At 42.2% G+C, this 12,601-nt stretch overlaps 1 protein-coding gene across 1 annotated transcript in view; it reads right to left on the minus strand.

The window, feature by feature from the left end:
- The window catches only part of kif26ba (kinesin family member 26Ba), a 77,813-nt gene that overhangs the window by 38,318 nt on the left and 26,894 nt on the right, over positions 1-12,601 (minus strand). The window contains exon 4 of the mRNA XM_041937682.1: positions 3,135-3,310. Coding sequence (XP_041793616.1) covers positions 3,135-3,310 — 176 coding nt within the window. The remainder of the gene's footprint in view (positions 1-3,134; positions 3,311-12,601) is intronic.

The following is a 12,601-nucleotide window of genomic DNA, read 5'->3' on the forward strand; positions in this document are numbered from 1 at the left end:
CTCATGTGTATTCGAACATACATATCAGATGCTGGTCTGGGCAATTGTAGATAACTGAGAAAATAGTGTTTCATTAAAGCAGCATGTTCTGCATCCTTCGTCCAATGTGTTAGTCAGTTTCTGAAGGAATATAAATTCACAATACAATTTCAGAAAGTAAGTTTTTGAGCTGTCAGTATTTTTACTAAGATAAAAATATTGAATGGGTAGAAGAGTTATACGGCCTCCCAGTTACTCTAAAAGCAGCATGAAAAAAGGGGCTTCTTCTTCTCTGTTAAAATTAAAGACAAGCACATGAGCAAAACAGCAACAAATCCTGATGTGATCAGGCAGTTGATGTGGTAACTTGTTTACAAATGGGCATTGGCTTAAATTGTCAATCAACCATTATGACTGCAGCCTAATTGGTGGCCAATTATCATTTGATGGAACACATCTTGTTAAAGAAAAGAGGAAGAAAGGCAGCAAGAGGCAGAGAGAGAGACAGCATTCCCCTGTTTCACCGCCGTGCTCCATCCAAAATAGCAACGCCTTCTCAATTCAGCGATTCACTTGGGACCTATTCATTTACTCTACACACACATACACACACACACACACACACACACACACACACACACACACACACAAAGCCAAATCCCCAAAGATCCAATCCTCGGAGCATGCAGTAAAAAAATTCCTGCACTGATAGAAACTCCCTTCCCCCAGTGAAGGAGAGCGTCCTCTCTCTCTCTCTCTCTCTCTCTCTCTTTCTCTCTCTCTCTCTCTCTCTCACACACACACACACACCTAGGCATTTACAGCATGTCTCTATCCTCTAGTCCAGCATCCCCAGAGGGCCACTGCAGCACAGGGTAGATGGAGCGCTGCTGTGCGATTGTGACATATTCACAGATAGATCGGTACTAATGAAAGATATTACTCTCATGCACATTAGCAGAGGTAAAGAAAAGGTCAGTGTGGAGACTTAGTGTGGAAAAAAAGAGCGGTATAACAGAACAATAGCAGAGGAGGAAGGGAGTGGAAGAAAGTAGAGAGCAAAAGTGAATGCAATTACATGAAAACAGAGGAGAGGAGAATGAAAGACCGGCCTGAAGATGAGGGAAGGAAAAAGAGGAGGATGTGTGGAGGAAGAAAGGGATCAGGTGAGAGGAGGTGTGGTGGACACAGGGATTTTGCTGTGTGCAGACAATCAGCAAGAGGGAGACTGTGTGTGTGTTTGTGTGTGTGTGCGTGCGTAATAAGAATGTCTGCATGCAGTGCACGTCTCAGAGTAAAGACCAAGACAGCCATGGGATTTACCAGCACTGCATGGCTGCATCCATCGACCATAACACACCAACACACACATAAATACACACACATATTCACATAACCAGAGCAAAAAATAAAAGGTGAGCGAGTGTACATTGTTTTTAGCCAATTAAACGGAAATCCTCCTGCACACTTACACACAGAAATTACAGGAAAATGCAGAGAAATTGTGGATGCGAAGTTTTGAACGGCAAACCAAACAAACACACTCTGATTTAAGGAGGAAATTACATATCACAGCGTTGACAAGCTACGGTAATTATACTAAAAGAGAAGAGAAAGACCGATTACACACACACACACACAGAGACACACACAGACACACACAGATCCACAGACAGTGACACCTGCACCATTAAACAAACCATGTATTTTCACTTGGAAGGTTAATGCTCATAAATCTGCCCAAAGACAGCTGGCTGTATGTTTGAAATGTCAACCAGATGTGTGTATGTGTGTGTGTGTGTGTTTGTGTAAAGTGGCCTTGTTACCTGACAGTTCAAGAGGTCATAGAAAGAAAGCTGAAGAAAGAGTGTGTGCACATGTGTTTGCGTGCATTCCCGTGTAATTTACAAGTTGCGCCTGGCGCTTTGAAAGACGGACAGCAGAGTGTCTGCTGCGCTGAAGCATGTCACTCATATATCAAACAGACACACACACACATCGCATTATCTGCAGATTTTGAGAACACACAATGACAAAAGACAGGAATGTGCACAACAGGAGAGAAGAGAGGAGGAGAGGCGAGTGTGTGTGTGCATGTGTGTGTGTGAAAGTGAGGAGGAAAACCTTTCTGCTATCATTTAAAATGTGATTTAAAGCAGCTCATTAGATGCGACGTCCCAGCAATATCTCAGACGCTGTGACACCCTCATAGTCTTGAATAATTCACTCATTCATTTTGAGCCTGCCATGTTTATTCATCAATAATTTACCCACATTACCCGTGTCGGATTTATGTTGTGTTGCTCTGCATTTCTCTAGATTTGATTACACAGCTCATCGACAACTGACTGGATGGTCGAATCATAAATAAAAACACCAAAAGATATGTAAGTATATGCTTATGCACAATTATTTTGTGCTATTCTATTTTTCCACCATCTTCATCTTACAGCATCTGCAGACAGAGTGCGGGGATGTCTGGACTCAAACCCAGGGTGGACTAAACCCAAGAATTGTTCTTGCACAACTGATCAAGTAAGTTGCATCTGGCGTCCTCGTTTTAGTGAAATTACAATGCTCAACATTCTCTGTAATGCTAATTCTCCTAAATGGACTGCACTTAGAGCCCCATAATGCTGTTAAATCCTCCAAATTTAATCCTTGTTGGATTGAACAAAATACAGAACCACAGTCGTCATATCAGTATTGTATGATTCATTAGTCTATAGCTCTCAGATGATATATTAGTCAAATTCAAATATTGCATGCTCAGATGGTGGTGGGAGATGCAGAGGCAGCGCCGAAGAATTATGAAGAGAGTTTTTGCAGTTTAAAAACACCTCCCAAATCCCTAATGACAACACAAGTTCAGCTGACACATCGGTAGATCTGGAGACATGCTGGAAAGAAATTTCAGTATTCCATCTGATCAAGTTTAATTAACTGTGGAAGCCAAAATCTGGATGCCAATTATAGTACAATTCATTGTGCAAGCCCTCCTGACCGGCATGCTGGCGCTGTGTGGAGGGATCAGGTAAGACGAGAAGTCTGGAGGTCTTCCTGACATGCATCATATGTCATCTGGGGTGACATACCCCAGATGTGTAGACTGTAGCATGTGCTGAATGTGGTGCTCTGCTCTGAATGCATCTTACCTGGCAAAGAAGGAGGCAGCAGCGGAGGTGGTGGTCGGCGGTGTCGCGGTTACAGGAGGAGTGTGAGAGGGAGAGCTTGTGTGTGAATTCGTGTGCGAAGGAGAGTGTGTGTTGTAGCGGTTCAGGGCAGCCTCGGTCAAACCTTCTCTGGAGGCCTCAGTGACCATCTGGGAGATCTGGTGAGAGACAGAGGTTGCAAATGTTTACTCTCGAGCAATAAGTGACATGTTTTCTGTGTGTGTCTGCGTCGAATTGTTGCACTAGTTAGTGTGTGAGTGGCTAAAGAAAGAAAGTCAACCTCTATCATAACCACCCCACCCCTTCTTCTCTCCCACCCAGACAGATGTGATAAGAATCTTTTTTCCTGATGACTTTGATCATGCCACATGTCCTTCATGACAAACGCATTAGACACACACACACACACACACACACACACACAGTATACCGCAGTATATCTCTGCCCTTGTCTTTTCCAGACGGTCAGATGAGAGACCAGAGTCCCAAACCCATTTGGTTTCCTGTTAAAGAATAATTCATGTCCATTCATTTGTGCATTCTGATGGATTCTTGGCTTCAGACATACTGAAATTTCCACAATTTTCAAAAAAATCTGTCAAAAAACTTGCAGCACTGTCAAACACAACTCAAATACTGCCTTTATTATTTAATAGTCATATTTATTGTTTGAAATAAATATGACTCGTGCAGTGGAAACAATAAACAAAATAACAGTTAATGCCACACATACCATATAACTTCATATATCATCTGCTGCAATATGTCTTTCTTGAGCTTTATTTTAATATACTTCCAATATAAATTGTTAGTAATGAGTGATATGGTATATTTGGTTAACAGATAACTGCAAAAGCTTTGCGTTTAGGTGTGTGTGTTTGTGTGTAGATGTATGTGTATTGATGTGCATGCATAGGCGTGTGTGTGTGTGTGTGTGTGTATGTGTGTGTTTAGGTGTGTGTTTCCCTTGGCAGACAGACAACAGATAAGCTCTCCAGCGATCACAGTGAACCAGCAGCAGAATGTTGTCTCTGTCCCTTATAGACAGAAACAAATAAAGAAGCACACCCTCCTGCGTCATTTAACCTGATGCCTTCTTCTTCTCCTCCACCCTTTCTTCTCTTCATTTCCAGCCCTCTCTCCTTATTGCTTCGTAACCTATTCAGTGTCACCGTCTCCCTCCCTTCGCTCTTCAGCTATTCACATTTGTCCTTTTTTATTGGATCATCCTTCATACCATTTGTCTGTTATCAGATATTATGCAGGGAAGAAGAACAATGAGGGTGAAGAGCGAGACCTTTGAACTTGTAAAGAAATGAAAATTACTCTTTTATCAGCTTTATTTCACTGTTGACCCAAATCTCTTTATCCCTCCTTCTTGTCAATGTGAACAAAGTAAAGGATTTAAAGTTGTATTGCATTTTATGTGTGGGTCTTTGTTAGGTGTACACAGGTTTGTGTGCCTGTGTCAATATGAGCCTGTTTGTGGTAGTTTCTGGAGTTATCTTATGCCTATTCATAAGATGCCTCACACACACACACACACACACAAAAGCATTTATGTGAAACGTTCAGCAGCTTTGTGTGTGTGTTTGTGTGTAGATGTATGTGTATTGATGTGCATGCATAGGCGTGTGTGTGTGTGTGTGTTTGTTGCCGACCCATTCGTGAAATAGATATGGATTATTGATTATAGTTCTTTATGTGCTGCCAGCAGCCAGACACCAGAGCACCTAACTCATTACTCCACCCCTCAATACAGGAACTACAGCTTGTATGAGAGTAAATCTGTGAGCATGTATGTCTATTGTGAGAATGTCTAGGTGTGTGTCCTTATGTGCGAATTTGTCTGCATTTCTCTGCACCTGTGTATATGTGTGTGTAAATCAGCTCCACTGTGCTTATATTTACTGCTGAGGGCTCCTGAGGCCCAAGCATGCAGCCGGCTGCCTTGATAAATTACCCACTGTAAATGAGATGCCTCTATAGTTTATAGCTATAGTTTTTCCCTGTGCATTTACATGCATTTCAAATGCTCAGACTTGCCCCTGCATTATAAAAGGCGTCGTGAACATATGGAATACGGGTTCAGTGAGCTACATGGAATACCTGTGCATTTATACCGGTTGCTCATTTGTCTTGATAAATGGAAAGGAGAAAACTACTTGCACATTGTGGGAGAAATGTCCCCACAGAGGGTGATTATGTGAGCTGAAAACTGGCAAACTCCAGGGCTGAAAAATGAAACCAACCTGAAAGTGGCAAAACCTGCAGTTACTCAAATAGCCACTTGAGGCTGGCTCCAAAAGCGAGTCAATCCCCATAGACCCCTATATTAAAATGCCCAGCTTTACAGCAGAAATAAACATGTTCACAGCAGGCTTGTACAAAATTCGAAATTGAATTGAGAATGACCCCCAAATTCAAATTCACTTCTTGAATTTCAATATGAATTTGAATTGAAATTCAAAACAGGAAGTGGAATTGCAATTCAAATTCGAATTGCAGGAAGTAGAATTTGAATTCCATGAAATTTAAAGAAATTCATGATAATGAAAGTATAGTTAACAAAGATTCTGTACAGACTTATATGATTACAATATGTATTTAATATCTACAGTATCTACAGTATATTAATATAGGGCCTTACCTTATGTCCACAGCACAATGTTGTATATTTTTAACAGAAAATGGCCCCATTTGTACCACAATTTGTCACTACAAATATACACCCAAATAAAAAATTTGAAGATATGGAGTGCTTCCAGATGGCTGCAACTCTTGATCCAAGATTTAAGCTTGACTGTGTAACGGTGAAGAAAAGAACACAATCAGAAACCTCCTTGCTGCAAAAGTTGATTCTGTATGTCCAAAAGCCACTTCTGACATGAATACCCAACCACGCAAACGCCCCAGACTGTTTTCCTACATGGGCACTGAAACAACCTCTGTGCCAACTGATGCAACCTCACATGAGCTCCCAGCTTACTTGAGCGCCCCATGTTTGGCAGAGGGCACCAACCCCTTGTTGTTCTGGAGAGAAAACCAAAATCGTTTCCCAAACCTTGCTCTACTTGCATGCAAATATCTGGCCTTACCTGCTTCCTCTGCACCTGTTGAGAGGATATTTAGTGTTGGTGGAAAGATATTCCGACCAGAGCGGTGCTGGGTTCCAGGAGTTCGGCAAAGTAAGTCACTGTCAAGATGCCGACAGCTGGAGCCACTGTCACTGAGCTTCACAAAGGCTCTACATCTGTGGGTGGTGTCACAGAGATGATGTTGACATGTTTTATGCAGTCTATGAGTAAAGGTGGTTGAATTGAAGCTGTTCAGAACGCAGCACCTGGACGAGCTATAGACTTTTTGTTTTAGTCAGCTGCACCTCCCGTTGTGTCCGCTGTTTCAACAAACAAATGTATTACTCTCAGAGGATTATTTGAAAATAAAGTGCGTTGTCTATGTTGTGCAAGCATCGGCCAGTGCCGATTATTTCAAAATGCCAGATATCAGCCCGATTAATCGCTCTACCACTAATTACACTTGTCCCATTCAGATTTTCCCACAGGACATAAAGGCTGACTTGCCATTTCAGCATTTCATAGATTAGATGAAATTACACTGGATGAAATTTTAATGATCCGTATGGGGATATTAGGTCATCACAGCGAGAGAGAAAAGGATGTAGATGATACCAGGACAAAGAGGGTGCTGAGGATAATACAGAAGCCAAATGTGTTGAAACATCTGGTCATGTTTTCACAGAACACCTGCTTCTAAGATTGTACCTGTCAATGTGGAATTTTGATGAATGTGATATCACATTGCCCCAGAAAGAAAAAAACACTTAGACAATTATTCTGTCACTCTTCCCCTTCCTCTTCCTCTACACTCCAGCACTTATCCGCATCCCCTCTTTCTGTGCTCTGAAAAAGGTAAAAGCTGGCTCGTTCATCTTCATTACAACACAAACGCCATTTCCCCAGCATCCACCTTCCTCATCTGTCTCTCTTACATTTATTTTATTTTTCCATCCTTTTACACACATGCTACAGGCAATTGATGTCGAATTTGTGCCTGAAACTTCGGGTTTGTGTGAGGAGAATGAGCAGAGGAATGGTGTGCTTGTGTGTCCGTGTACAGTATGTGTGTGGTCCTGCCTGCTTTTATCAGGGGGATAGACACAATCTGTAAAACAATCTAAATGCTGCTTACTGCAGTAGAGTGGGGGAAGAGAGAGATTGCCTGTCCTCTGAGGATGAAAGTGGGGGAGAAAACTGGGGGAGAGGCACACAGAAGTAAGTGAGCGAGTCTTTATTTAGTCTACATTTCAGGTAGAATTACAGAACCCGGGCGTGAGTGTGTCAGAGAGAGGGAAGGAGAAGCAAGCATGTAAATACAGAGGACACAGAAAACAACCATGAAAAGTAGACAAAACACACAAGGAAATGAAATGTTGACAGAAATGAAATGAATGAGTGGGAGTAAATTATACACATATATGTATATATACAGAGAAGTGAGGCAGAAGAGGATGGTACTGAATAGCTGACGCTTTACATCATCACACATGTACAGTATGTCGTATAATCAAATCAGAAACAGCCTCGAGGCTGCACACTGTAGCCTACAACATACAAAAAGACAAAGAGTTAAAAGAGGAAATAGTGACAGCAAGAAATGTAGTTTTATGTACATTCACTTTGCAGTACAGGCGACTTCACGTGATATCATACATAACAAGACACTCTTGACACTAATGATTCAAAATATGCCACAAATACACACTACTGTTCCAAAGGCTGTTAGCTAAGCATGCGTGCACTCATCATGCTCGTATTTCATGCAGTTGTGCAGCAACACAGAACTACAGCTCAGGGGTCAGTGCTGTCCTCTGTGTTGGCGACTGAACATGTGCACTGCGCTCTCAAAGAGCTACTCAAAGGGACCTTGGCTGCAGTAATTAACGGATTACATGTTGTTTTTCGATGTCGGCTGTTATTTTAGCTGATGAGATGTGAGATCTATCGACAGTCAATAGGTAAGTCTGCGCTGCTGGCCAGTGAGCAGTTAGAGTACTCCAAAGATTCAGCATTGTACTCCTGCAACACTACTGACTCCTGAGGGACAGTGTTTTTAAAAATGATAAAAAATCAGTGCAGCAGATCCACAGAACTATTTTATATTTTTATTTCAACTTGACTGCCCAGTGCCCACAGTTTAAGTGAAATCACTGGAGGTAATTCATCAGACTTCATGCAGCCCCCTCTGAAGCCACAAAAGGCACAACACAACTTTTCCCAGATAGCAGTGTGCATACTCCACAAAACCTGTAAACAGCGTTTGATGCATAAAATTGGTTTCCCTTTCAGGGCCTTGCTCCGGGGCACCACAGTCCTGCTAATAAGGACGGCCCACATTTTTTCTGCTGGGGACTGAACTGGCGACCTTGTGGTCACAATCTTCTCTAACCTTTATGCAGCCACTGCCGCCCTAATTAATCCTGAAGGATATCCAGCTAAGTCTGACAGTGTTTGGCAGCGCTCGGGCACAACAAACAGAAACACTGTCAATTAGGAAAGCTAATCTCGCCGTTGTTGAAATCAGAGCACTCACACACACACACACACACAAACACACACACACACGACACTGTATAAACCTGTTTTCAATTAGCTGCTTGAAGGACAGAGCGAGGGCAAAGAGACAATGTTCGGTCTGATTCTTCATGCCAGTGAGGGACAGAGAGTCAGCGTGAACTGAGATACTGTCTGTACAGCAACACCGCCACCGCATGAGCCCAAAAAATAAATAAGTAGTTTACCTGATTTATCTTTACAGTGTCTGTCAGTTAAAGTAATGTAATGTGACTCTGTTCAGTGTGTTATTAAATGAGAGATGGGTTTCTGTTGTTGCTTTGAGCAAATTAAAGGACCAAACACTACAGAGCTCACTGCTTTCTGACATCACCAGCTGGTTTTGTAGGCTGAACCTTTACTTTACGCTCACCAGCACCTCGACCCCTTCTTTAAAGCAACATTTGTCATCCAGCTGGATCCTAAATTAGTTCTAATGATAGAACTCGTATGATAAAAAGTGGCCAAACTTACCAGGTTTACTCATTTCCATATCCACTGCTCTGCCTCTAACATGCAGTATATAGGTCATTATGATGTGTTTAAGATACTTGAACTTTGCTGGGTGTCTACTTGTTTTTTGAATCCTTTTGAAAATGTTTGTGGCCTTCATCGGCTCACTGATCCCAATAAGCTACCTGGGAGATTTACGCTCAGTTTACTATAATCCGTCTTCTTTTTTCTGACCGACTCAGCATTTTCCATTTGTCCTAGACTTATTGTGGGACCAAAAAGAAAAGTCGTTATAAATATAAAAAGTGGAGGTTGTCACGTCTTAGACTGCTGACCCAGCAGAATGTTAATGTCAGCTGCACTGGTGGGAAACAGGTCTGCCTCTGCGTCCCCCCCTCTTTCTCTGTCTGTTGTCGTGCTACTTGTGAGTTGACTTTAACGGTGATGTTACTCAATAAATCAATTGAATCAAATAAGACCATACCAGTGTTGCTGCTGGTAATTTTTCTGAAGAGAGAGGACCACATTTCCCACAAAGCCTGCCGATTCTTGTAGTTTCAGCTCTACTCAATGTCCCTGTTCATGTTCATGTTTTCTTTCTCACTTTGCTGAAGAGCTCGAACATGTTGGAGGAGATTTCGCATTTGGTCGCTGTTGGATCATCTGCATTTTGTCTCCACTGATGCTACAACATGAATACCAATCTGTTACGTTTGTGCTGTGCACCCGCAAAGCACATCTCCAACGAGAAGGACTGCAGTGTAGAGGCAATGTGTCCGCGAGGGAATACACTGATGTCTCTGTAATAATCTGTCCCTTATTCTTGTTCTCTCTTCCATCTCTTTTGCCTTCTGTCCATCCTCTCTGCCCACATCTCTCTATGTGTCTTATCTATCTACAGCGCCTACCGTGTCTATATTTCATATTCTTTTCTCTTCATTTTCTCCTTTCTACTTCCATTTTTTGATCATGTCTCTCAGCTCAGCCCTCCCCTTCCCCTCCCCTCTCAGGGGTGAGTCTAAACGAGGGTGATTTATTATCGTGCTCTGTTTCTCCTTTCCTGCTGAAGCACCATTACTGTCAGAGTCACAGCACAAACACTAACCAGCATTTCACACCTACAACATAGATACTAACTCATATACAGAACAAGCACCTGCGAGCACACACCCAGCATTAACACACTGTGACACTCACGGCATGCACACACACACATTAACACTGACTGCACACACACAAACAACGTACACACACACTGTTTGCACAAAAGCACAGGTGAACACACAGAAACACTCTCGCACACTGACACACAGGATGAGCTGCGCAGACACACTGACACACAAATACACTGCCATATGATATTATGAAAGACAGCAAAAGCAGCATCTTGTTTTCAAGGGAAATAAGGTCAAAACATGGATGCATGTTGCAGACCCACTCCAACTCCATAACCTATGACTGTTGGAACACTGTGAAAATAATGTAAAAGAAGAAACAATGGAAAAAATCTAATAAATTGAAAATTGAAAAGAGCTCCTTCAGATTTCAACACTTACACTGTCATTTCCACAAAGACAAGCCAGAATACATAACAGCTCTTGTGCCTAATTTATTTCTGTTCAGCAAGACAAGATAACGAAACAATTCCAGAGACTGTCCAAAGTCATTTCCACCTACGATTCCACATCTGTGTGTCTAATTCAAGTCATGAGCTGAATACAGAGAGATGGGGAACAGCAAGATAGACGAGGGAGTGAATATGAAACAGACAAAGTGCAAGAAAGACAGGAGAAATAATGGGGGAGAAGGAAAGAAAGAGGCATAAGCAATACGAAGAGAGAGAGAGAATGAGGGTGAAAGAGTGAAGGGGTACTGGGGGTGTGTGACATAGAGTCCCCAGAGTCCTAATTATCACTGTATGAATTATTACATCTGTAGAACACGTTCATACACACATGTTCACACACACATGTTCACACACACACACACACACCTCTGGATCTCCCCTGGAGTCTCAGCTCTCCTGCCTCCCTCCACACACCTCTCGACCACACGTCACCTGAGGCGTTTTCTCCCTCCTGCCATCTTCCTCTCTCGTTTCCGCATGCTCCCTCTCTTCCTGCCTCCTCCTAAAACCTCTTCTATTATCTTCATTTTCAGTTTCAGTCACTTTCATGGTTTGCGACACGTTAACGAAATGCTTTAAGTCCTGGTTCAATCCAGCTGAAGTTATTTTGCTTCCCTCTCAATGAGGGCAGTTATCAAATCCAAGAATTATGGAGCGAAGTGTCCTCATGGGGGGCTCTTTTGGAGGAAAACAAACTTTGCAACTCTCTATGCAATTTGAGATTTTAATTGACACCCGCAAGCTACAAGAAACTCGCTTATTTAAGCTACTTGTAGTAACTTAAAGGAGCAACTCTCCTCTTTGGGAGAAATAAATGTTTAGATAAAGCACGAAAGACAATTTGGCAAAAATTGTCCTCGCTGGTCTGGACATGGTGTCTGGTTGTTTTGGCGTAGAGGTTTTCAAAGTCCCCCCCTATTACTTCAATTTGGGGACAATCATACTCAAAGTGTTGGACCTACAGTTCCTATGATGTTTTGGGAGATGCAAATGCTGCCGTGGAGCCAGTTAGTTAGCGTTTGGGGTTTTTTCCCCAAATTAGTTTACATTTTGTCAAATTGGCAGCATTAGCTGCTGATTAGCAGTTCCTCCATGAACAAAAAAACTTGAACATATGCTTTTTCTCAGGCAAATTCTAGCGTTCTATAGAGCATATTTTCCTAGGGTTTCGAAGCCGATTTATGGACGTTTATTCACAATGGAGATTGGAGTGTATTAAGCCTGGACTGAGCTATGACTATGGAGTATGAATTTTGACACAAATTGAAGTGATCGAGTGCTCAGGGTTTTAGAGAACCTTAATTTCCTTTCCCCTCATGTTGTATCTTTGCCTCACGCATCAGAGTGAGGGGAGAGAGAGAGAATCTGTTTTAGTGCTGAAGAGAGGTTAAAATAAGAAAGCAGTGGGAGAAAGGATCAGGAAAAGAATAAGGAAAGCAATTAAATGAACACAGAGGGGAGAGGATGATAACACCGAACACATTATCTCAGAAGTCAGGTATTGTCAGAGGTTGATAGCTAACAAGGTCACACTACAGCAGGTAGGTGCACCTACAAGTTGAAAAATTTAATTTAGGGCTTCCTCGCTGTCTGTCAGCCCCATATCATGAGACGTCTTCATCTGAATGCTGGTAGTCAGTTACCATTTGCTGTAGTCATATAAGACCAGAATAACTGCGTTCAGTTTCTGTGGTAATATTTGCAATTATATTGTGGGGGAACCAGCTCTATAGATT

This window comes from Chelmon rostratus, chromosome 1 (genome assembly GCF_017976325.1).
Source record: "Chelmon rostratus isolate fCheRos1 chromosome 1, fCheRos1.pri, whole genome shotgun sequence".
NCBI lineage: Eukaryota > Metazoa > Chordata > Actinopteri > Chaetodontiformes > Chaetodontidae > Chelmon > Chelmon rostratus.